Here is a 25,939-nt window from a genome sequence, read left to right as displayed (position 1 = left end):
GGCCGCTGGTTCCCGCTGATAATAGTGGGCTGCAGCCCTTGGGGCTGGGTTTGGTCGGGCTTGGTTCCAGGTGGGTCTGCCCCGGTTTTGGGTGCATTCCCGGGCTATATGCCCCCACTGTTTGCAAGAGTGGCACTGGATATTGGCACGGCCGTTGTACCGGGAAGCCGGTGGTACATTCCCTGGGGCCGTGCGAAAAGGGGTTGTAGTGGGACTTGGGGTAATGGGAGTGCTGGGTGACCCCGTGGGTCGTGGGTAGCCCTTGGAGAGGGTTACCTGATGTCTCCTTGCGTCAAAATGCTGGTCGGCCAATTGTGCCGCCTCGGTTAGGGTGAGAGGTTTCCTGTCTCTTACCCATTCTTGGGTCATTGGAGCTAGTCCATCAAAAAATTGCTCCAGCAGTAGTAACTGCCGCAATCCTTCCATGGTCGTGGCTTGGCTCGCTTGTATCCACCCTTTGGATGCTTGGTCTAACTTGTGTGCCCACTCGGCATGTGAGTCTTTCTCTGGTTTCTTTAGGTCTCTAAATTTTCGCCGGTAGGCTTCTGGGGTGATGGCGTACCGGTCTAGTATCGCTCGTTTTACTTTCTCATAGTCCTTGCTGTCCTCGCTGGGTACAGCGCGGTATGCATCGGCTGCCCGCCCTGCTAGTCTGCTTGCCAGCAGGGGGACCCATGTGGGTCGTGCCAAGTCATGTAAATCACACAGCCTCTCAAAATCTTGTAAAAACACATCGATTTCCTCCTTCTCCTCGCAAAATACTTTAAATGCTTGATAAGGAACTTTGGGTGGTACCTGGCTGTGTGATGACTCGGTCGTGGTCCCGGTCCGAGGGGTTGCATACTGTGGGCTGTGTGCCATCACGTACTCCTGCACATTCGCCATTACTAGGTTCATCATGTCCGCTGATATAGGCTGTGGTAAAAATGCCAGCCTGGTCCTCATTTCTCTCTCATAGAGCGTTTCTTCCATGACTACTGGGGGTGTAACGCTGCGGGCTTGGTCTCCCTCCATTAGCTCGGCAATTAGTACAGCCTTAGGTTTGCTGCTGGCTACTTTACCCCTGGCTTCCAGTAGATCTTTTAGTGTCTGTTTCTTTAATTTAGAATAATCCGTCTCCATTCACTTCGGTAGTCGGTTCTTTCGTTGGGTTCTGCTTGCCATTCCCTTTTCCTCCTTCAGCAGTTACGATTTGCACGAATTGCGCTCTTTCGGCTGTAAGGTCGGATCCCACCGCTGCCACCAATTGTAGCGGAGGGCAGGTATTAAAGACCACAATCTCCGCTGGTTCCACGAGTACATCCACAGTCAGCGCTGAAGGGTAAGACAAATCCCCAAATCCTCCCAATAACCGGACGAAACACAGTCTGGGAGTCAACTAACTCGTTTTATTCACAGCTGGCATATTTATACAGTTCCCCATGCAAGGGGTTTCCAGACAGTAAATCCAGGGGATTTCTCCCATCATACATTGTAACTTTCCCAACAGGCTGTGCTGCACGAGAAGGATACACCCACTAAAATGGACGATTAAGTGGATTATCCCCTCGTGCAGCAGAACTGACAATCTATATTAAAATACGGTTTTCACATTTTATTCGGTAGATTTAAATGACCGAACGTTCGGCAGGTAGCTGGGGTCTGAGCGCACCTTTCGTGAGAATACCGCTCAGATCCCGGCGGAATTGACCGAACGCCGCACAAATATAACTTTACATAGAAGTTCCCCTCAATCTGTCGAACATATCCAGGGGAACGATTCTACCGAAAAACCGGGCTCCCGAATGGCTTGGAAGTGCAGCGGTGCTCGCATCATCGAGTAGCCGTTTTTGGTTCCAGGCACTCGACGACCAAGCACCGCTGCCAAATAGACGAATCCAAGATGGCCGACCGCCGCATGGTCGGTAGTCGAACGACGGCCACCCAGAATAGTCTATAATTACCGATTGCAACATTGTTGCAATCGGTTAACAATTGCCACACGACCCTAAGTGTGTGGTCTATCAGGGGAGCCCTTATTCGTTCGGCGAACGGCTTAAGTCACCGCTGTTCGTCGAACGAAGTCTTTGTATGCTGGTAGCTTACGGCTGCCAGCATGCGAATCGCCCTAACATAACACATACACAGCAAATATACATGGCACATAATACAGCCTCCAGACAACCTTCCCAGATTATAGTTCCACAGTGGCTAGGTTTGCCACAGTGTCCCTTTAATATTATCATTAGCTGGGAGCTAGGAATATGTCCTGTTCTTTCCCCATACCTTGGCTCGTGGGCTGAGGGTAAATTTAACATGTAACCTACAAGTTAAAAAGGTGTATGTACCGCTGTGTGAAGATTAGATTTTTTTTCTGTTGATTGAATGGAAGGTGAAATATTTCACTAAAGTTATGTGAGTAATGGATCAATAAACTATTATTAACAATTTCTTTATTAAGAATAATTACTTTGCGAAATGTTGCAAATTCTGTATTTTTTGTTTTTACTGTTCAGAAAAGTTGCAGTGAATGACTTCTGTGACGAGACCAACCTCGCCACATTGCATTGGAGGAGCCTGGTTGCCCGCCTGCTGCCTTTGGATTATGGACCGGCAGCTAAAGGGTTAATTTTACTGTGCAGAAGGATTTATTTCTCCCTTTCTGCACAGCCGTTCGGTAGATTCGGATTTTAACCCAGATAGCCATGCCATGGAGCATATTAGTGTAATTAAAGACTTTTGCTCCATGGCAATTAAACTGTATTTGTGTGGTCTGAGTGCCATTCACCTAATAATGTGCACTTAGACCTGAGCTATCTGGGGATATGTTACATGTCTGTGTTTTACGTATAAAATGTGTCTTTATGTGTTTTAAAGTGATAGTCTGTCTTTGTGTCCCCACGTGTGTAATGGAGTTTTGCCTTTGTCCTGGGAGATAATTGAATTACTTCTCCAGGGCAGAGGGGAGGAAACCAGGATGCATTGTGGGGATGTTTTACTGCTGTATGTCTGTAATTGGTACTTGTCTGTCCGTTACTACAGTCTTCCATCTGGTCCCCTAGGGGAGTGTCCACCAGGTGGGAGACCTGCATAAATACAGGGGCAGGTAGCCCTCAATAAACAGACCACTGCTTGACCCTCAACACAGAGCCTTGTCTCGTTCTTGGGGGGATTCACTGTATGCTGATAGGGACTGACTGCCAGTAGTGTAAGCCGCTTGGGAGCTTTTCCTGTTCGTCTGCTAGCAGCTATTCGTGAGGTTCCAGTTCGGGAGTTTGGAGTGCTACCTTATTCCCTTGTATGCAGTTCGGGAGTTTGGTGCATTCACTTATATCCAATTCGTGAGTTTTGATTCTACAGTAGCTGTGCCTGTCTTTGAAAAGGGGATTATCGCCTAAACGGATTTTAACCCCTTGTCTGCTGAAACGGTCCGTTACAATTGGTGGCAAGCGGCGGGATCGTTCCTACAGCCAGAAGGACAGCTACAGGAGACACCATTGCTTTGGATTTTATAATTTGAGGGCAACGCATGTCTGAGTACAGCGACCCTGACAACACCAGGATGGAACCAGCAGTGGAGCACGAGGAGGGTGTCATGGATGACCGAGATGCAGTCCGCAAAGGCATCTGGTACCAGTCACTGGGTATGGTGGAGTACCAGCGGGGCAAGAGACTCCCCAAGGAAGACCAGCGATTGCAGAAGCGACTAGCCCTGCAGATGCCCTTTCTGGGAGAGCAGCCCCTGGAGGAATGGGTAAAGGAATTGGAGCTCCGGGTATGGCAGGAGATGTGGCTGGAGGATGCCTACCAGGCGCTCTGGTGGTATGGGGCACAGTACCTGCCCTGGACAGCCGAGCATGACAAGCCAGAGGGAGAGGAGTTTGATGGTCCTGGCTTGTTATGGCAGTCTTTTTCAGAGCTCGAATTTGGGAGCCCTACACAAGCCCGGTTCAGTGATCTCTTTGAGTTGAGGGAGAGCAGGTATGACTGGGACGACACTCACAAAATTGAGCAAGACCTGGTCCACCTGGTGACCCGGGAGATGGAGCTAGAACAGGGCTACCAGCAGCTGTTCCAATACTATGAGAAGGCTCAGCAGGAGAGCAGCAGGACAGACCCAGAGCCAGACCCATTCAGAGGGGACGAGATGGTAAAGTTTTACTGGGAAGAACCCCAGGTGGCCGGTGGAGATGGGACCAAGGTCTCTCCACCGGTCCTGCAGGGAATTGGGAGCCCAGTCTCCATTCCCCAGTGGCAGTGTAAAGTGCAGGGAGAGGAGAGCAGTGTCCTCCCTCCCCAGCGGCAGGCTGAGTTACAGGGGGCAGAGGTAGTTGTTCCTGCCCCCCAGCAGCAGAGTGATATGCCGGGAAGGTAGTGTGAAGTGCAAGGAGAGGAGAGCAGCGTCCTCCCTCCCCAGCGGTAGGCTGAGTTACAGGGGGCAGAGGTAGTTGTTCCTGCCCCCAAGCAGCAGAGTGATATGCCGGGAAGGCAGTGGGAAGTCCAGGGAGAGGAGAGCAGTGTCCTCCCTCCCCAGCGGCAGCGTGATTTTTTGGGAATTGGGAGCCCAGTCTCCATTCCCCAGCGGCAGAGTATCCAGCAGGGAATAGAGAGCCCAGTCTCCTTTCCCCAGCAGCAGGACTCTGTATTGGGAGGAGAGACAGTCGGCTCCCTCCGCAAAGACTGGAAGTATGTATGGGAGAGGAGCTTGTTACCACCTCTCCCCAGCAGCGGATCATTAATGGGCAGGGAATAGAGAGCTCAGTCTCCATTCCCCAGTGGCAGAGTGTTCTATCGGGAGAGGAGCTTGTTACCCCCTCTCCCCAGCGACAGCTTAATGTACCAGGGGGAGACTGTATGCCCCACAGCTATGCAGATGGGACCGTGGTCTCTGCACTTACCACACAGGGGGTAGGGACGGTCGGTCCTACCCCCCCACAACAGGGCTGGTTAGCCAAAGGGGAGAAAGTCGGTCTCCCCCTTCCGCAGCAGAGCTATGCACCTAAGGGGGAGACAGTCAGTCTCCAGCAACCAGGCTCCAACCAGACTACTCCGGTGGTAGTACTGGCATCAGGACAGAGTACCGCTGGTCTCTGCCCACTCAGCAACCCACCAAGGCAGCCTACCAGTCCCCCACACAGCCGTGGTGAGGCACCTGGACATGGACAAGTTTCTCCTCTACCCAGGTGTAGTAACCATTTATTGTGGGTGGGCTGTACTGTTTTTTCTGCTTTGTGGGTGGGCTGCTGGACTAACAAGGGCACTGACTGGCAGGAGGTCAGGTACCCTGTTAGTCTGTTTGGAAAGGGGGAGAGATGTGACGAGACCAACCTCGCCACATTGCATTGGAGGAGCCTGGTTGCCCATCTGCTGCCTTTGGATTGTGGACCGGCAGCTAAAGGGTTAATTTTACTGTGCAGAAGGATTTATTTCTCCCTTTCTGCACAGCCGTTCGGTAGATTCTATCTACCGAACAAACAGCCTGTTTGCAACCTCCCCAGAGCCGTGGGAAGCTGGCCGGTGCTGTTAATTGGCCACCCAGAAGCTGGAGTGTGCTGCCAATTTACCTCCCTGAAGCTGCGGTTAACTGCAGCTTAATTGCTTGTTACTGGGTGGCCGCTGTTACACCGGTGTTCTGGAGCTCCCCAGGCAGCCAGTGCTTTTCTGCCCAGCTTTCATGCACCAAAATCGGACACTTTTACGTGCAGGCACCGCTGAACCTCCAGCCCCTGGTTCTAATTCGTATGGATTTGGTTAATGCATGGAAATTCAGTATTTTATGTTGGAAGAATGTTTTAACCCAGATAGCCATGCCATGGAGCATATTAGTGTAATTAAAGACTTTGGCTCCATGGCAATTAAACTGTATTCGTGTGGTCTGAGTACCATTCACCTAATAATGTGCACTCAGACCTGAGCTATCTGGGGATATGTTACATGTCTGTGTTTTACGTATAAAATGTGTCTTTATTTATTTTAAAGTGATAGTCTGTCTTTGTGTCCCCACGTGTGTAATGGAGTTTTGCCTTTGTCTTGGGAGATAATTGAATTACTTCTCCAGGGCAGAGGGTAGGAAACCAGGATGCATTGTGAGGATGTTGTACTGCTGTATGTCTGTAATTGGTACTTGTCTGTCCGTTATTACAGTCTTCCATCTGGTCCCCTAGGGGAGTGTCCACCTGGTGGGAGACCTGCATAAATACAGGGGAAGGTAGCCCTCAATAAACAGACCACTGCTTGACCCTCAACACGGAGCCTTGTCTCGTTCTTGGGGGGATTCACTGTATGCTGATAGGGACTGACTGCCAGTAGTGTAAGCCGCTTGGGAGCTTTTCCTCTTCGTCTGCTAGCAGCTATTCGTGAGGTTCCAGTTCGGGAGTTTGGAGTGCTACCTTATTCCCTTGTATGCAGTTCGGGAATTTGGTGCATTCACTTATATCCAATTCGTTAGTTTTGGTGATTCTACAGTAGCTGTGCCTGTCTTTGAAAAGGGGATTATCGCCAAAATCGGATTTTAACCCCTTGTCTGCTGAAACGGTCCGTTACAACTTCCTTATACTTCAACTTTCAATAGCTATTTTTGACCGGTCCTGCTGATGACAGAGAGCTGTTTCTGAACATTATGTACAGTTCAATAATGTTTGCCAGGTCATGGCATTGGCATATGTCCCCAAAATCAATACAGTTTGCAAGGCTACTATTAACACCATTACACAGCTAAATTCTCTAGCAACACAATTTTACAATTTCAAAGTAACATAAAACGTCTCGGACACAGTGTAATTAGTAAATTAAGGCATTTAATTATCAAAAAGCAAATTCTCATGAATTGATATCCTTTTCACAAAACTTAAGTCAACATTACAAAGTTGGAATATTACATTGAGCATTTTTCCATCTTGGGTATTGTAGGCAAATATTTACAATTTGGCATTAGCCAAATTTCTGTTTATTTACATTTCAATAAGCCATTAATGCATCCCTCGCCATTTAGTTATTTGAATATCTCCAAACATTTAAGTAAACCTTCTAGCCATCTCCCACTGAGCCTGGACAACTGCTTGCTTTAGTTGGTTTATGTTCCCTACAGAGTTAAAACATGGGACTAAAGGGCAGTCAGGATTTATGAGGTAAATGTGTTGGGACTAAAGGGGTTAAAGTGATTTTTTTAGATCATCCGCCTTCCTGTTTATTAGATTGTTTGTATTTACAGGGTTTTAAGTAGTGAAGCTTGAAGTTTTAAATGTCACAATTTATTTATTCAATGTGAACTCTAGCATTACAAAATATATTGCTTGGTTTCCAGTGTAGTTGTGAAAGAATTAGATTGATTAAGAGCTGTCTGTCAGTAATTTGTAGGTTTTATTGTAGTGCTGTTTATGCCTAATTGGATTTCTATTATTAAATCCTTTTTCCATTAGGTTATGTAAAGAATTTTAATTCTAACAGTTTAATATGAAAGTTCCAATAGTAGTTAATGGAGGAATCCACTGTGTTATCTATCATCTCACAGGTTATAGTGAAAGGGTATAAAGGCAGACTGTAATGTTGCAGTGGCGTATTTTGGTTTTGTGCTGCTCTAAGCATGAGAAAACACAGGCAGCCCCATCTAAATTTATCTTTCTGTTTAAAATCAACACGTTCTTTGCCTGACAGACACACATCCTCACTGATGCATACACTGACATACACTCACTGACAGCTAAACAGTTATTGGTACACACACTGTGTAACTAACAGAGACTTTCACTGAGACACACATACTTATTCACAAACATATACACATTCACAGACATACACACACACTCACTCACAGTTACACACACTCACTGACAGACACACACATACACACTCACTGACAAGACACATGCACACTTACTGGCAAACACACACACACACACATGCACTTACAGAAATGCATATACCTGTCATGCCTTAACTATGGTATCCTCTTACTTCCTGGTTCCACTGAGCCTAGCCACACCCCTTTATGACACGGTCTGCCTATTTAATCTGACTGCACCAGCTGATCAGGGCTGGATTATTGAACTACGTTCCTTACTCACAACCCGGCTACAAACTTCATGGTGAAAGCCTCTGCTACCAGACCGGACTGAAAGACTCTGCAAAGTTCCCTTCACCTCTCCTCATCCACGACTAAGGATTAAACACTCTTCATACGCCTCTGAGGAGATCTCGGGAACCAGTGTTCTATGTGCCGGAAGCTAAGTAAAACCAATGTGATAAGAGTTGCATCTAAAAGCTGTTATTACCTGTCTCCAAAAGTCCTTCGGTAAAAACAATCCCGTTACAGCTAACTTCAATTCATACTTCATATCAGTTATCTGCATCTGTCTTGCTTCAGTTAAAGTATGGAACAGCTATTGTAATTACTTATCACCTAAACCGTTAACTCTACTAAGAGACTCTTTATTGATTCAGTGTCTGCAATTTACTACCGTTTACTCCTTAAAGCTACAGTGCCTGTAACTGTGGACTTCAGTTATAATTTACTACTTAAAGCTTCAGTACCTGTAAATTGGAATTAAAGTCTTTTCCTTTTACTTTCGTTAATAAAAATTCAACTATACGAAATCTGCAGTTGTGTTCCTTCATAACAAATGTTTAAACGTGACAGAATAATCCAGCCATTGTAATGGATCCAGCAGATTTCGATTCTACTATAACTACGCTGAATCAAAGAGTTGATACACTAACCCAAGGTGTGCAAGACCTGCAAGTCACTAACGAGAGACTTCTCACTTATGTCAGAGAATTACAAACTCGTACTCCTCATACTACTCTGCTCTCGGCTAGCGATCCTGCTGTATGTAACCCTGAAAAATTCTATGGTGATCGTTCCAAATATAAGGAGTTTTTTTTTTCCTGCAAACTATTGATTGCTTTAAAACCTAGAGCTTATCCCACAGAAAGATCTAAGGTTTTTTCAGTTATTTCCTTTCTAAGAGGTGAACCTATGTTCTGGGCCCATACCTTTTTGGACAATGATGACCCCATCTTAGGCTCACTGGATGAATTTTTTGAAGCCATGTCTCTTCTCTATGAAGATCCTAACAAACAAGCTACAGCTGATTTAACAATCAGAACACTACAGCAAAGAAATAGACCCGTTGAAGATTATATTGCTGAATTCAAAAGATGGGCTGTTGAAACGCAATGGAATGACATCACATTGCGCAATCAATTTCGAATTGGGTTATCTGAAGCTGTAAAAGACGAACTATCTAGAACAGAACTCCCTACTACTTTGAACGCTCTAATTCACTTATCAATCAGCATTGACAGAAGATTAAGAGAAAGAAAGGCAGAAAAAGCCCTTTTTCATTCTAAAGACCGAAAACCTTTTACTCCCTCAAAAGCTCCAGCAAAAACTTCTTTACCAAGTGAACCCATGGAATTAGGGGTAATAAGAAGTCCTCTCACTCCTGCAGAAAAGAACCGAAGACGTCAATTAAACCTATGTATGTATTGTGCCTCTCAAGATCATCTGGTCTCTGATTGTCCCTTACTAAAACGGACAAAGGCCGGTCGACAAGCCTATACCTCTGCGATCTTCAGTGCACCCCCCTCAACATCGACCACTCCGTTCACACCTGTATCCCTTGTAATACAGTGGGATAAGGTGAGAATTGTGACTGAAGCTCTCATCGATTCTGGTGCACATGGAGTATTCATCGATTCAACCTTTGTAACAAAGAATAAAATTCCTTGTGTTCAAAAAGCCATTTCTGTTCCTGTTAAAGTGATTGACGGCTCCTTTATCTCCTCGGGACCGATTCTTCATGAAACCATCCCTCTAAAGGTAACCACCAATCATATTCATACTGAATTTCTAGTATTTGATGTTATTCCATCACCTCTCTATCCCGTTATAATAGGGATCAATTGGTTAAGGAACCACAACCCTCAAATTTCATGGTCTCCTTTCTCTATCACCTTTAACTCACATTATTGTAAAGAAACATGTTTACAGCAAATTCCTATTTTTCAAATCTCCAAAGAACCAACCATACCTTCTTGTTATTCAGACTTCTCAGATGTCTTCAGTAAAAAAGAAGCTGAAACGCTCCCGCCTCATCGTTCCTACGATTGTCCTATAGACCTCATACCTGGTGCCCCAGTACCTTTTGGGCACATCTACCCTCTCTCTGAGGCTGAATTACAAATTCTCAAAGAATATCTAGATGAAAACCTACGGAAAGGGTTCATTAGACCCTCTAGTTCACCTGCTGCCTCAAGTATGTTTTTCGTAAGAAACAAAGACCAGACTATACGTCCTATCATTGATTACAGAGCCTTAAACAAAATAACAGTTAAAAATCGTTATCCTCTTCCCCTCATAAATGAACTGGTTGAACGATTGAAAACTGCTACCATCTACACTAAGCTTGACCTTCGCGGGGCATATAATCTCATCAGGATAAAGGCTAATGATGAATGGAAAACTGCTTTCCGAACAAGATATGGCCTCTTCGAATATCTGGTGATGCCTTTTGGCCTCTGCAACGCCCCTGCAACTTTTCAACATTTCATAAATGATATCTTTAGAGACCTATTGGACGTCTGTGTCATCATTTATTTAGATGATATTCTCATATACTCCAACACTCCTGAGGAACATAGAAAACATGTCAGATGGGTATTATCAAGACTCAGAACTCACAAATTATTCGCTAAACCCGAAAAATGTGTTTTTCACGTCAAAGAAATAACCTTCTTAGGTTATGTCATCTCCCCTCATTCAATAGGTATGGATAATTCAAAAGTCGATTGTATCATCAACTGGCCTGTTCCCTCTACAGTAAAAGAATTACAGCGATTTCTAGGGTTCGCCAACTTCTACAGAAAATTTATTAAAAACTACTCTGAAATAGCTCACCCACTCAATCAACTTAACAGTAAAAAACATCCCTTCAATTGGAACGAGAAGGCTCAAACTGCCTTCACTGAATTAAAGAGAAAATTTACAACAGCTCCTATTCTTCAACTTCCAAATCCTTCATATCTTTATGTCCTTGAAACGGATGCTTCGGAAATTGCAATTGGAGCTGTCCTTTCTCAACACAAAACTCCTCAAGAACCTCTTCATCCTGTTGCCTTCTTCTCACGATCATTATCTCCTGCCGAAAAGAATTATCCTACAGGAGAAAAAGAATTATTAAGTATCAAAGTGGCTTTAGAAACCTGGAGACACCTTCTTGAAGGTGCTCAGAACTCTTTAATCATATATACTGACCATAAAAATCTCGAATATCTTCACTCCAATAAAACACTGTCTGCTCGACAAGTGAGATGGAATCTCTTTTTTTCCCGGTTCAACTTCCAAATCGTCTTTAGACCTGGGTCTAGAAACAAAAAGGCTGATGCCCTTTCCAGGATCCATAAAGACACTCAAATTGAACCTCCTTCGCCTAAAGTCATTGGAATCTTATCTTCTCTTATTGATGACATTAAAGATCTCAGTGAAGATGCTCTCGAACTTCCTAAATCAATTCAATTATCCAAGAAAAACGGTCTTTACTACTTCAAAGACCGGATTTACGTACCTCCCTCTTTCAGAATTAAAGTACTCGAATTTATTCATGATTCTCCTCTGGCAGGTCATCCAGGTATAAAAAAGACCCTTGAATTGTCTAAAAGATACTATTGGTGGCCTCGTCAAGACCAAACTATTGAATCTTATGTCAAATCTTGTTCTGTATGCCAAAGATCAAAACATGCCCATCATCAACCATTTGGTCAATTATTGAATTTACCAATTCCTGAACGACCTTGGCAATCCATTTCTATGGATTTTCTGGTAGAATTACCTCCTTCTCATCATCATACCACCATTTTAGTGGTGGTAGACCGCTTCACGAAAATGTCTCATTTCATTCCTTTAAAGAAGTTACCCACATCCTCTGAACTTTCGAAAATATTTCTTGATAACATAGTCAAACTTCACGGACTGCCAGACGAAATCATTTCAGACCGAGGAACTCAGTTTACCTCCAAATTTTGGAATGCATTATGTGCCACTCTTCATATCCAACGTAAACTATCATCTGCATATCATCCTCAAACAGATGGACAAAGTGAAAGAGTCAACCAATGCTTAGAACAATATCTACGATGTTATTGCTCTCACTTACAAGACGATTGGATAACTTGGTTACCTATGGCAGAATTTGCATACAACAACTCTTTTCATACCAGCAGTAAAATGACTCCATTTTTATCCAATTATGGATTTCATCCTTCTTCATTTCCTGCTCAGACAGTTTCTTCATCTAATCTCTCCGATTCGAATCAAATCTCTCATATGTCCTCTTTATTCAAGAAATTGCATGAGAATCTAGAATTGGCCTCCTCCAATCAAAAGAAGTTTTTTGATACAAAAAGACAACCTTCACCTTCTTATAAAATTGGTGATCTTGTCTGGCTTTCCTCAAAGAACATCTCTACAAATCGTCCATCAAAGAAGTTAAGTTCTCTTTTCCTTGGTCCTTTTCCAATAATATCGGTTATCAACCGTAATGTTGTTAAATTGAAACTTCCACCAACTTTAAAGCTACATCCTGTTTTTCATGTGTCCTTGTTGAAGCCTCATCATCCTGACCCTTTCCAAAGAAATGTCACTACTTCTCCTGATCCCATATTGGTCCAGGGTGAAGAAGAATACGAAATTCAAAGTATACTGGATTCAAGGATCCATCGTGGCTCCTTACAATACCTCATCAGATGGAAAGGATATGGAATTGATGAAGATACATGGGAAAACTCCTCTGTCGTTCATGCTGACAAATTGGTTTCCAATTTTCACAAGCGTTACCCTTCTAAACCAAGTCAATAGCACCCAGAGGTTGCTCATTAAAGAGGGGGTACTGTCATGCCTTAACTATGGTATCCTCTTACTTCCTGGTTCCACGGAGCCTAGCCACACCCCTTTATGACACGGTCTGCCTATTTAATCTGACTGCACCAGCTGATCAGGGCTGGATTATTGAACTACGTTCCTTACTCACAACCCGGCTACAAACTTCATGGTGAAAGCCTCTGCTACCAGACCGGACTGAAAGACTCTGCAAAGTTCCCTTCACCTCTCCTCATCCACGACTAAGGATTAAACACTCTTCATACGCCTCTGAGGAGATCTCGGGAACCAGTGTTCTATGTGCCGGAAGCTAAGTAAAACCAATGTGATAAGAGTTGCATCTAAAAGCTGTTATTACCTGTCTCCAAAAGTCCTTCGGTAAAAACAATCCCGTTACAGCTAACTTCAATTCATACTTCATATCAGTTATCTGCATCTGTCTTGCTTCAGTTAAAGTATGGAACAGCTATTGTAATTACTTATCACCTAAACCGTTAACTCTACTAAGAGACTCTTTATTGATTCAGTGTCTGCAATTTACTACCGTTTACTCCTTAAAGCTACAGTGCCTGTAACTGTGGACTTCAGTTATAATTTACTACTTAAAGCTTCAGTACCTGTAAATTGGAATTAAAGTCTTTTCCTTTTACTTTCGTTAATAAAAATTCAACTATACGAAATCTGCAGTTGTGTTCCTTCATAACAAATGTTTAAACGTGACAATACCCTTACTGACAGTTACACACCCACTCAATGTCAGACAAACACCCAATCAGAGTAAGACACAAATGCTGAGAGACACACATGTACTCACTGACAGACACACACTGAAAGCCACACATACACACTCACTGACAGACACATATACACTCAGAGTCAGACACACACTCTCAATGAAAGACAGACACTCTCTGTGCGTTTGACACACACACTTATAGACACACATACACACACTGACAGACATGCACTCTAAGTGACAGACACACACACTGACACACATACACGCACTGACAGACACACATACGCACTCACTGACAAACTCACATACTCACATACTCAGTGAACAATACACACACTTTTGACAAACACACATACATACTCACTAACAGATACACACTCTTTCTGTGGGGTCAAGTGGGAATCCTTACACTGCCAGTTGGGAAGTCAATGGAGGCGGAGTGGGAGTCCTGATCTTTCTGCTCAACTCCCTTGTTCGCGCTTAGTGATGCCTGGGCCAAAGTGACATCATATTCCGGCTCCGGCATCACTTCAAAATGAGCAGATACTAGCCGCAAGGGGGGCTCTAAGTGGCCAGCTCTTGGGCCTCCCAGGATAAGAGGCTGACAAGGCATCTGCTGGGGCATTTGGGGGGCAGCTTTTTTACCACCCCCTGAAAATGCCAACCAAGGCAAATGCCTTGTCAGCCTTAAACTAAATACAGTGCTGCCCTTTGTGCCCTTTCTAAAGTTTAAGTCATGATGCAGTCAAGGAAGTGGGGGAGATTTATCAAAATGTTATGTTCTGAAACGTGGTGCAAGAGACCTAGACCACTTCAGCTCATTGATGTTGTCTGGGTGAAAACTCCCATCACCCTTAACCCTACAGTTGTAATTATTGCAGTTTTTATAAACTGTAATAATTACCTCTGATGGTTAACTCCTCCTCTAGTGGCTGTCTACTAGACAGCCACTAAAGGGACTTCTGGAATTGAAATAGACTTTTGGTCAGTTATCTCACGCTGTACGTCTTCACGCTCTGCATAAGGACCTCCAGCGTCAGATTTTTCCCATAGAAAAGCATTGAATAATGCTTTCCTATGGGGAGATCCTAATGAGAGTGCAGCCATAGTCGCGCATGTGCATTAGGTCTTCCCCGCCGACGTCCAGGTGTGGGCAGAGCTGAGCCAGCACCGAGGGAAATCGGCACTAAATCCAGGTAAGTGACTGATGGGGTTATTAACCCCTTCAGCGCCGCAGGGGGGGGGCCTTGACAAAGGGGGAAGCTATAGTGCCAGGCAAACTAATTTTTTTCCTGGCACTATAGTTTCCCTTTAAAAGGGAGGTGTTACCAAAGGAATGTGCTTGTACCATTGGTTTATATTGTGATTTCCCAACTTTTAGTGCTTAGCACCATTTTTTTTAACGCATCACTTTGATAAATCTACCCCACTTTTTTTTATTAATGCAGTCATTATTTATATTATAATTATCGTTGACTTATTGTTATCTTATGGTATATATAAGTGTGGCAAACGCAACCTCGCCACGTGTTCTTGGAGGGGCCTGTTTGTCAGCCTCCTGCCTCAGGACTATGGGCCATGCACAAAGGCTCATAAAATACCTTGTTCGTGCCTTCTTGGCTATTCTGTTCGGTAGTTTGCATTCCCCTCCTATTTTAACATTGTCCCGTTCGACTACAGAACAACCGCACGAACCAGGGACCACCCGGGAGCTTGTTAACACCTATTAACAGCTTGGAACGTTTCTCACCGCAGTGTTCTAATTTTTCATCTGGGTGGCCACAAATCCCATAGACAACCATGAGGTTATGGGCATCTTGTTCGCATGAATGCAGGCAGCGGTGTTTGGGCATGACTCTCATGGAACTAAAATCGGACACAGAAACTCCCTAAACACCGCTGGATTTCCATCATCACCTGCGCTCGGTACTATTCAAGTTAGGCACTGTTTAGTGGGATCGTTCATCTGGATGAGGGGAACAAGCTCCAGGGAAAGACTATTGACTATGTTCGGTAGTTTATTCGTTTAAACTACCGAACTTGACCGACTGCAAGCCCTGATTCTCTGGAACTATTTTGGGCATGGGACCATGCGTGCGGTCGGTCAAATAAATTACTTCCAGGAAATTCCTGAACCTCTGAACTGATCTAGGTGATTTTTGGATATGTTGGTCATCCAGATCAGGGCTATGAGTAACTTTTGTGGGGTTTTACGTGGTTTTGGGGTACTTTTGGGGTGTTTGGGCAAGTGTGCTTTTCTGTACTTGGGGACAATTGGATTAGAGTAGTACAGTTCCTGATCCACTTATCTCCCAGGCACAGAGGAGGGATTATCCATTTATGTATGGGAGTGTCATGCATTTGAACACCGTTGTCATTGGTCTGTGACTTTATACTGTAGTTCCCCACAAGGTCCAAGTGGGAGTACCCCTTTCAAGGGGACTTGCATAAAAGGCCAGTGTGGCTACCAATAAATCAGTTCCTGCTTACCTTCAACATAGTCTCATCTCATGTGTGGGGGAAACGGCTGTATCTACTGTAGGGATTGCTATATCACTATACTCCATTGGGATTATAATCACTAGCTCTTATAAGAGCTGTTCCTGATATACTCTCTGGAGTAGGAGAGGTTCACCCACTGGAAGATGGATCCTGGTCTTGGGTCCAGAGAGGGTGGAGGATGGCAAGTTCCCAGCCAAGCTGTAATGCTGGACATGGAGACTATGGTGCTGATGGTGTCTGGTGGAGTGCTTGGAGTCCATGGTGAGCACTAGGAGCATCGATTGGCGGAGGCACCCGGTCGGGGTGTCAGGTGATCCGTCACAATAATAATGTAATATAATATTATTATTATCATTTTTATTATTTATAAAGCTCCCCCAAATTCTGCACAGCTATACAATGGGTGTTATAATCAAATGTTGCCCATCCATCCAATCAGCAGGTGCAGATTGCATTGCTTGTATTGATAGCAATGACTTTCTAAAAGCCATTGGTTGCATCAAACTCTACATCCCTGAGAGCAATGTGTCTGACTTCCCAACAATGGCAAGTTGCTTAGTATTCCTTTCTTGTCTTGGAAAATGATCTTTCTGTATTTACTCAAAATGCTCTATCACTGTGTCTCAAACACAAAATACCTTCTAAATTTTTTGTGTTTACATACTAAATATGATTTTAAAAAGCAAATTGTACAACTTACTCTAAATTACATTACTTCTGTACCTATTCTTAATCATGCACTTGCATTCTAATTGTTTAACTTTGATTTTAAAGACAATGAAGGAATGTCATGCCCCTTGAGCCAAATGCAATTGATGTACAAGCATGAGCAGAGCTGGGAAAAGCTTCTAATCAGTTTAATTCAGTTTGATAAGCAAACTTTGACAGGATCTTCAAGGTCATTTTTGTAGCTCAGGTGGAGTGTGTGTGTGTATTTATTGATATATATATAGTTTGTAGATCAACTGTATACATATTTTACTAGTTTTAAAAATACATATTTATATTGTTGTTTTTTTGTTTTTTTTCTATTTCAGAATGACTCCTGGGGAAAACAGTATTCGTATGCACTCTTTAAAGCCATGAGCCATATGCTGTGCATTGGTTATGGGGCCCGAGCTCCGGTCAGCATGTCCGATTTATGGATAACAATGTTGAGCATGATTGTGGGAGCTACATGTTATGCCATGTTTGTTGGCCATGCGACAGCCTTAATCCAGTCCTTAGATTCTTCACGTCGTCAATATCAAGAAAAGGTGAGTTCTACAGTATTGTTCTTGTATCTTGGATATTTATCTAAAAAAAAATAGACTAGTCAGTGATTTTTAACCTAGGACTGTATAATTGTATGTATGCTACTATATAAATCATTTTAAAAAATGTGATTACTAATAAAATCTGGAAACATTAGGGAGCTGGCAAATGATGGCACACAAAATCATGTTAATGATGATGGGTAATGTAATTGAAATGTGCATGTATATATGTGGATATATAGATAGATAGATAGATAGATAGACATACATACAAACTAAAATTAATAAAAAAAGTTGTAAAATTGGTATATCTATACACATTACCAGTCAAGTTTCGAAAAAGGCAATACTAACCCATCAGAGCATTGTGATTGAGTGATTTTCAAACTCACTTACTATGCAGTCTTTGTACAAGCTTTTCCCACATTAAATGCTCAGAGTCATTTATGGGATCACTTGGATTGTTGATTTTATGCTTCATGGTTTTTAATTTTTTCTTGTATTTTGTAAATTGTGTGTGTGGGGGGAAGGGGAGCAGAGGGTTAAACTGACGTCATATTATTATGTTTTTTTTTATTTGGTCTCCTTAAGGCCATTATAACAAGTTGAAGAAAGAAAAGTTAAAATGATGAATATAAAAATCATCTTTACAGGATTAAAAAAATAAATATATATATATATATATATATATATATATATATATATATATATATATATATATATATATATATATATCCATATTTATGGTGCTCATTTTATTAGTCTAAATAACAGGCAACTCTTACTTCCTGTCCCCTGGGTTACTAAGGTGTCCAACATAATTGCCCCCTCACTATTATTAAGTGCCCCCCTCACTATTATTAGTGTTAGAGGGATAAGTAGAGACATATTTGAGTGGGTGGCTTGGGACTTGGAAACCTTAGCCACCCAGGGGACAGGAAGCAAGAGTTGGCTGCTATTTAGACTAATAAAATGAGCACCATAAATATGATAATGATGATGACATCTAGAGCCCAGGACCTACTTGAAAACATATTAAAGCTAAATGTATCAACCCTGATTAAATAATTTATTATAAATATGTAGATAAACAATGACAAAAATATTATCTGTGAACCTAAACTAATCCTATTGACTAAACTCCAAATTGTAGTCAATTCTAAACTCCTGTGTGGCAGCATATAGCTAAAAAAAATAGTTAACTACAGTTAAATTGAAGAATTTTAAATTTTGTCTAAATGTTGTCATTCAGATTGCAGTTCACTACAGTTTAGAATTTATGGAATAACCCTGTAAATTCTGAATGCACCTGATGCCAGAAGCAAATTAACTCCATGCATTGTTGGGTTTATAGTATGGAAAAGCATGCTATCTTTGGATGTTGATTGCGACTTTCTGGTGTCTGATGCAATTGAAGCTAATCAAGTTAATGTTGTGGCCGTTGATGTTAAATTAGAGCTCTATCTTCCTTGCAGTTAATGTTAAAGACATGACGGTCAATGCAATGTGACATTTATTACTGAAGCTCAAGTACAACATCCAATCCATTGCACTTTTGCTGTTTGACTTACACATTTCTCACCGATAACCTATTATCATTGGTTTGGAATTTCACCGATTTAGTCCTTCGCCTCCTCCTGCTTGCTTCTTTATTTTTGCATTAAGCTCGATGCAGACAGTATGTTCTAAAAAGCAGATTTCATTATTTTTAGAGTGGCATGCTGCGTTTTTCTTTTAACAAAAGCAAGATGAAGCTGAATTCATGAATGGCTTAGAACACGAACCTTCACCAAATTTAATGAGTTTTTATTCTGTCGAAGAAATGATGTTTAGAACAAACATCAAAGGGAGACCTAGATAAACTTATTAAGTACACTTTGTAAAAACTTTGAGGATCTCCTTCAGTCATAATGCTCTCCTTTTTTTTATTGAATACATTATATATGTATACACAAAAAGCAAATAATATAAACATGACTTATGTTTTTAATTTTTTTTTTATATAAATTCTTTATTGCTTTACTTTTGATATGCACATATAAAAACCAAACAATACACACAATCATAGCACATCACTTTGCCTACCATATATGTACGTTTGGTATTGTATATACAAATAGTCTGTTGTCCATTAGTCTAAATTAAATGGCCCTTGTTATCATAAAACTTTTAAACTACAGTCTGTCATTCAGACCTTCAGACCTTAGATCCGGACATATTTTGAACCGCAAAGTAAAATCTAAGTAGACTTCAAGACAACAAAATTTAAATATAAATAACAATAAGCATCTCTGCCAGAGGACCCACAATAGGTATTTCCCTTTCCCCCTCTAATTACCTCCATCCATTCTGTCTCCTCAGAAAGAAAGACTAAGGAAATAAAGATAAGAAAGAAAAAATTAAAACCCTCATACAAGCAAACACGTTCTTCCTATAATTTAGCAATTTTACAGCTCTATTCAAGTCCCTGTTACCTCTATTTCCTCTATTCTCTTAATCCACTTGTTCCAATCCTCTCGACTTTAAGACCTTCTTTAAATTTATTAGATATTCCCGACTCTATTTTAAGATGGAATACCACTTGATTTTTTTTTGTAAAGTCACTTTTTATTGTAAGTAAAGGACAAATAAAACAAGCAGACATGGCAGTCGTGTGGCGTAGCAGTGGGACACGCAGTTCTCCGTTTGTTTTATGTCTATAACATATGATTTGGATTCACAGATCCACTTTAGTTAGGTGTACATTAGCATGTAGATTGAGTGTGGTCTTATTGCTCCATATGATCTGGAGAACCTTATTTACCAGTTTGCCTGTATGTAGTTAGCGAGGCGTCAAGATTCAACATTAACACTTGTGAACAACGGGACGTAGAGGTCCCTTCAACAATTAGTGAGTGTAATCATAGTGGGTCTGTCTTAGTATTATTATTATTCATTTTGTTTTTATTATTATTATTTTTTTATTTTTTTATTTTTAGAATTTTTTATTTTATCTTTGCATGGCAGTTTTGCCATTCATGTTTGCCTAGGTCTATGTGGTCTACTAGGGGTTATTGTATGTGTGGGGTGTTCTGCTGTGTGGTGTGTCTCCCCCTCATCTTGGTTGCATGTGTGTTCATGGTTTGTGTTGGCTAGTGTCTTTTTCCTCCCGTGTGTCAGGGGGGTTAACCCCCGGTGTTTGCTTCTGCTGACCTTAGGTTAGGCTCCTCACTTGAGGTTTAATGTGGGGTCTTGTTTCCACCTGGGTTCGCTGTTCCCTCTCCAGTTCCTCCCAATTCTGTCGACACCAGGTATCTATGTGTCTGTCAGGGCAGTTGTCTGGTGTGATCTATTCTGGGGGGTTGTTGGGCGTCTTGTCTGCTGTCCGGTGGGGACCTCGGTGTTGTATTTGTGTGACTGGCCCCGTGATTTGAGGCGTGGCTGTATTAATGTGTTTTGTGTTTATGCGTGTGCTGTAGCGGTTGTGGGATGAATCTCTGTGTGGGAGTGTGGTACCACTTGCTTTTTAACCATTAGTCAAGTGGGGGTTAATAAATATCTCTGAAATCTTGCTATATCTAATTTAGCTGCCACCAAAATCTGAATAATTATATTTCTTATCTCTAGTAGCCAGTCTTGGAGATCTATATGCAGAAGACATACCTCTGGTTTATATCTTAGTTTAAATTTACATATTGTCTCAATTTTACTACATATATTCCTCCAAAATGATTGAATTTGATCACATCGCTACCAGATATGCATAAAATCGCCCTTATGTACATCCCTTCTCCAGCATCTTTCCGAACTTTAAGAGAACATCCTCGTAATCCTAGTCGGCACTGAATACCATTGATTAACCACCTTCAAATGCGTCTCACCAAATGTAAACAATGAATTGCTCTTTGAACCTTTCTAAGGGATCTTAACCAACTAGCTTGTGAAATTTCCATAAATAAATCTCTTTCCCAAATCTTAATTGTGGCAAATGGAGCCACAGGTTTACACTCTCTTAATAAATTTACACATTTTGATGTCATGTTTTTCATATCAGCTTGTTCTAGCAGGGCTTCTAATTTCTTATGGTTATTAGAGTTATTTAGAGATAGATGTATTTTCAAATATTCCTTTAGTCTTAAATATGTAAAAAAAAAAAAACTCCTTATTAGATTAATTGTTTTCTCTGCACAATGATTCAAAAGACTTTATTTCTCTGTTATTAAACAGATCACTAATTTTGGTTATTCCTGAATCTAACCAATTTTTCAAATATAAATCAGGTATGTTAATACATACATTTGTTAAAGCTCTATTAATCAATATTTTATTGCTTATATTTAGACTTTTTCTGACTCTACCCAAATAAATTGCAGATCACGGATTATTAATGATCCTTTTGGCTTTGTTTTCTCTCTTTTTTTGTACACCCAAAAAATCGCACCTAATTCCTGTATATCTGTTAACAATAGCATACCATATTTCTTTTTGCATATAATCTCTTTGTGTAGCAATAGCTTGCGTTATTAAACTAGCCCAATGGTATTGTTCTATTTCTGGAATTCCTAGTCCATCTTGAGACGTTTTTAAAGCCAACATTCTCATTTGTATTCAGGGGTGTTTCCCTTGCCAAAAAAATGTATTAATAGATGATTGTATCATTTCAAGCCAAATTGGTGGAGCCCTTAAGGCTATCATCAAACAATAGGACCATTTTGGCAGCAAATCAGTTTTTATGATATTTATTCTTCCCCACCATGAAAAGCCTAATGGTTTCCACTCTTTCAGTTGTTTATTCGTTTGAGTTAATAATGGTAGAAAGTTTGTTTCTACTATATTCATGGGGTCTGTACTGATCTTAATACCCAACTAATTAATATATTGACCTGCCCATATAAATCCATATTTATAACTCAAAAGTTGTTTAATGTCCATGGATATGTTACTTGAAAGGGCCACTGAGTTTTCCAAATTTAGCTTATAACCAGAACAAAGAGAAAACTTTCTTATCTCCTTTATCAATTCTTCCATAGATTTACAGGGGTCTTGTTGTGTAACAATAGTATCATCTGCATATAAATTGATCTTAATATTTCCCTCTCTTTTCTCAAAACCTCCTATATTCTGGTTATAACAAATAGAAGCTGCTAAAGGCTTTAGTGATAGAAGAAATAAAAGAGGGGATAGGGGACACCCCTGTCTCACTCCATTTGCTAACTTGAACCATGTTGAATTGAAACCATGCTCCACCACTCTGGCCAAGGGAATGTAATAAAGTATCATGATTTTATGTATTATCTCATCTTGCAGTCCAAAAGCAAAGAGTGTTTCTTTCATGTAGGTCCAGCTGACCCTGTCAAAGGCCTTTTCGGCATCTAACAACAGGGTCAACAAGGGCCTCTGATCTTTTTTGACCACTTCCAAAATGTCTATCATCCTCCTTATATTATTCACTGAAAATTGTCTGGGGACAAAACCCACTTGATCTAAATGTATCAATATAGGTATTACATTTTTGAGTGTGTCCGCTAAGATCAATAAATAGATTTTAATATCTACATTTAATAAAGAAATCAGACAATAGCTCAATTCCTTTTCTTGGTCGTTATCTTGTTTAGGGATAGGAATTTTATGGGCTTGGATCATTTCATCTGGAATCTTATTAACCCCTTAAGGACACATGACATGTGTGATATGTCATGATTCCCTTTTATTCCAGAAGTTTGGTCCTTAAGGGGTTAAACTTTATACATGTGCAATTAGTTTCTTTCCAAAGGTACATTCGGATGAATTGTGTGCAATTTGGACATGCGGATGCTTAATAGCCTATGTGCCGAAGTTCAGTAGTTTGGAAGTGCCGAACCGAACCAAATGCCATTGGTCCGAATTGCGGAATTTCTGAAACAAACCAAATTTTTTTGCCCATGCACATCCCTATTAAACTTACCAAAATCATTAAAAGCCTTAGTAATATCCTTTATGATATTATCTTTCATCAATTTATAAAATAGATTATTATAACCATCTGGACCAGGAGTTTTGTTTTTCTTCATTTTATCCATGGCTAATTCAACTTCTTTATCAGTAAAGGATTGATTTAATTCTAGTAGTTGTTCCTGGGAGATCTTAGGTAAATTAAGATTTTCAAAATATATTTTATTTGCTTTTTGTGGACCTGGTTCTGGAAGATTATACAATGATTTATAACATTTTTTAAAGACTTCCCCAATCTTATTGGGTTTCATCACCAATTTATCGCCATCTTCAATTTTTTAAATAAATCTCTAAGCTTTTTCTTTTTTTTAACTTGTTAGTCATCCATATGGTGGCTTTGTTGCCTTGGTAATACCATTTCCTTTTAACCCCTTAAGGACCAAACTTCTGGAATAAAAGGGAATTATGACATGTCACACATGTCATGTGTCCTTAAGGGGTTAAGGAATTCCAATGCTCTATTAGCATTGATCATTAATAAATCATTTTTTCAGTAGCTATTATTTTCGCTGTGGTAACACCAGAGGGGTTCAATTGATTATGGTTAATTAGGACATCCAATTCAATATATAATTCTGAAAGATGTTTTATTTTCTTTTTTCTTTTTATCTTTTGTCCCCATTTCTATTAGATATTCTCTAATCACACTTTTGTAGGCACACCAAATAATTGGTATGCCTACATCAGTGTCTCTATTTTCCTGAAAATACAGATCTGACATTGTCTTCAGAAACTCTAAATTACTCTTTTTTGTAAGAATTTGATTGTTTAATCTCCATTGATTTATTTGTTTTTCATTGGAATCTAGGATATCTAAAACTATTCCATTATGATCTGAACAAGGGATAGTTATTATAAACACCTGTTTAATTCTATTGGTCAGATTAATATCACTCAATATAAAATCAATTCTTGAATATGCCAGATGTTTTTTTTTTTTTTAAAAGCAGGTAAAATCGATTTATTTTGGGTGAAACAACCACCAGAGATCTAGTAGGGCATGGTTTCTGTTTAATTCTCTCAACCTTTTGGCATTATTTTGAATATTTCTGTTGATCTTTGAACCTCTAGTGTTTTTGCAGTCATACGTCGGGGCCATAACACAATTAAAAACCCCCATCATTATTACAGTTCCTTGTATAAACTTTTCTATTTCTTTAAAAATATTTTTTATAAATTTAATTTGAGATTGATTAGGAGCAAAAATATTGACAATAGTATGTATTACTTCTCCTACAAGAATTATATATCTTTCCTCCGGATCACATTTTTAAAATAAAATATTCACTGCTAAGTCACTCAAAAACAACATGGCCACTCCTCTTTTCCTTTTATCTTTTAAAGAAGCCTTATCCTAAGATGATCGTCTACCCTCCAATGTGTCTCTTGTAGACACATATTTAAACTTTTTCTTTTTTAAGAAAATTAAATAAAGTATATCTTTTTGGGGCGAGTTGATACCTTGAGCATTTAACAAGAATATTCAAATTTATGTCGATTAAGAACATAATTGAAAACCCTTTCTCTTTTTTACTGGCCCCTGGCAGAGACACTTTAACAATATCCACACAATAAAACAAACACATACAACCCTACATTATAGGAGTATAAATTCCCCATTATAGCAGAAAAACTTCCCCTCCTATGTTCAGCCATTAGAAAAAAACAAAAACCTTTTGGAGCAGCGCAATCTCACGTGTTCCAGCTGGTTAGGATTGAGCGGACTATTTGAAATCAGAGAGGGGAGAAGAGAGGCAGAGGACAGAAAGAGAAGAGAGAGAAATAATATAGATAAATATATATATTCTGGTGCAAATGACAGTTCTTATATTTCACCCTTGTAATTTTTCCTATTTGATTTATCTTAAGACTTTCCTTATCTGAGTGATTTTCGTGGTTTTTTTTTTGTGTGGGTTAATCTTATTTAAGTGTATTATAATTTCATCCATAATCTCTCTTATCCTTATATTCTTTACCCCTATATTTCACTTCAAAGTACTCAAGGTGTATTCTATCAAATTCTTTAATACATTCTTCTTACATTCAAAGTTGAATTATTTGCTTATTGACACATTACACAGTGAATATCCTAACTAAATCCCACATTCACTTTTATTAGTACTCTATTTACATATACACATATTACCTACTAGTACTTTATCACGCTTACCTCACTAGTATTGAATTGTCATTCCCATTTCCCACCTTTTCCTCTCTTCCTCTCCCTCCCTCCCCTCCCCGTAGAAAACCTTTCGTGATTATCATCTTAATATTTTCCAATTTCCAATGTGATGTGTCCCATTACTAAACCGTTCAACTACCCAATATTTACCCAATATATTTTCGTTTTGTGCCATAACATACTGTGTACCATAATAATCCAATATTTTACACGGAGCAAAATATTAATTATCCCTAATACCTTCCCCTATTCCTTTCTTTCTCTTTTTCCCCTCCCCCCCCCTCTTTCCTGTTATTCCAAACATTTATTATTCAATCAGGTAGACTGTTTAAGATCCAACATATCCTCTTATCTAACATAAATAAGAATACTCTAGCAGGGGGTTATTGGAATAATTATAGCTCATATTAATATGAACTTTTATACATTTCTTATCA

The 25,939-nt window shown here is 40.5% G+C and overlaps 1 protein-coding gene across 1 annotated transcript in view; it reads left to right on the top strand.

Annotated features, from left to right (window-relative positions):
• Positions 1-25,939, top strand: part of HCN1 (hyperpolarization activated cyclic nucleotide gated potassium channel 1) — a 406,158-nt gene that overhangs the window by 294,456 nt on the left and 85,763 nt on the right. The window contains exon 4 of the mRNA XM_063456876.1: positions 17,132-17,350. Within this exon, the coding sequence (XP_063312946.1) occupies positions 17,132-17,350 (219 nt within the window). The remainder of the gene's footprint in view (positions 1-17,131; positions 17,351-25,939) is intronic.

The sequence above is a fragment of the Pelobates fuscus genome, chromosome 5 (assembly GCF_036172605.1).
Source record: "Pelobates fuscus isolate aPelFus1 chromosome 5, aPelFus1.pri, whole genome shotgun sequence".
Taxonomy (NCBI): Eukaryota; Metazoa; Chordata; class Amphibia; order Anura; family Pelobatidae; genus Pelobates; species Pelobates fuscus.
Note: the sequence above shows the minus strand (reverse complement) of the source record. Positions and strands in the feature narration are given on the sequence as shown.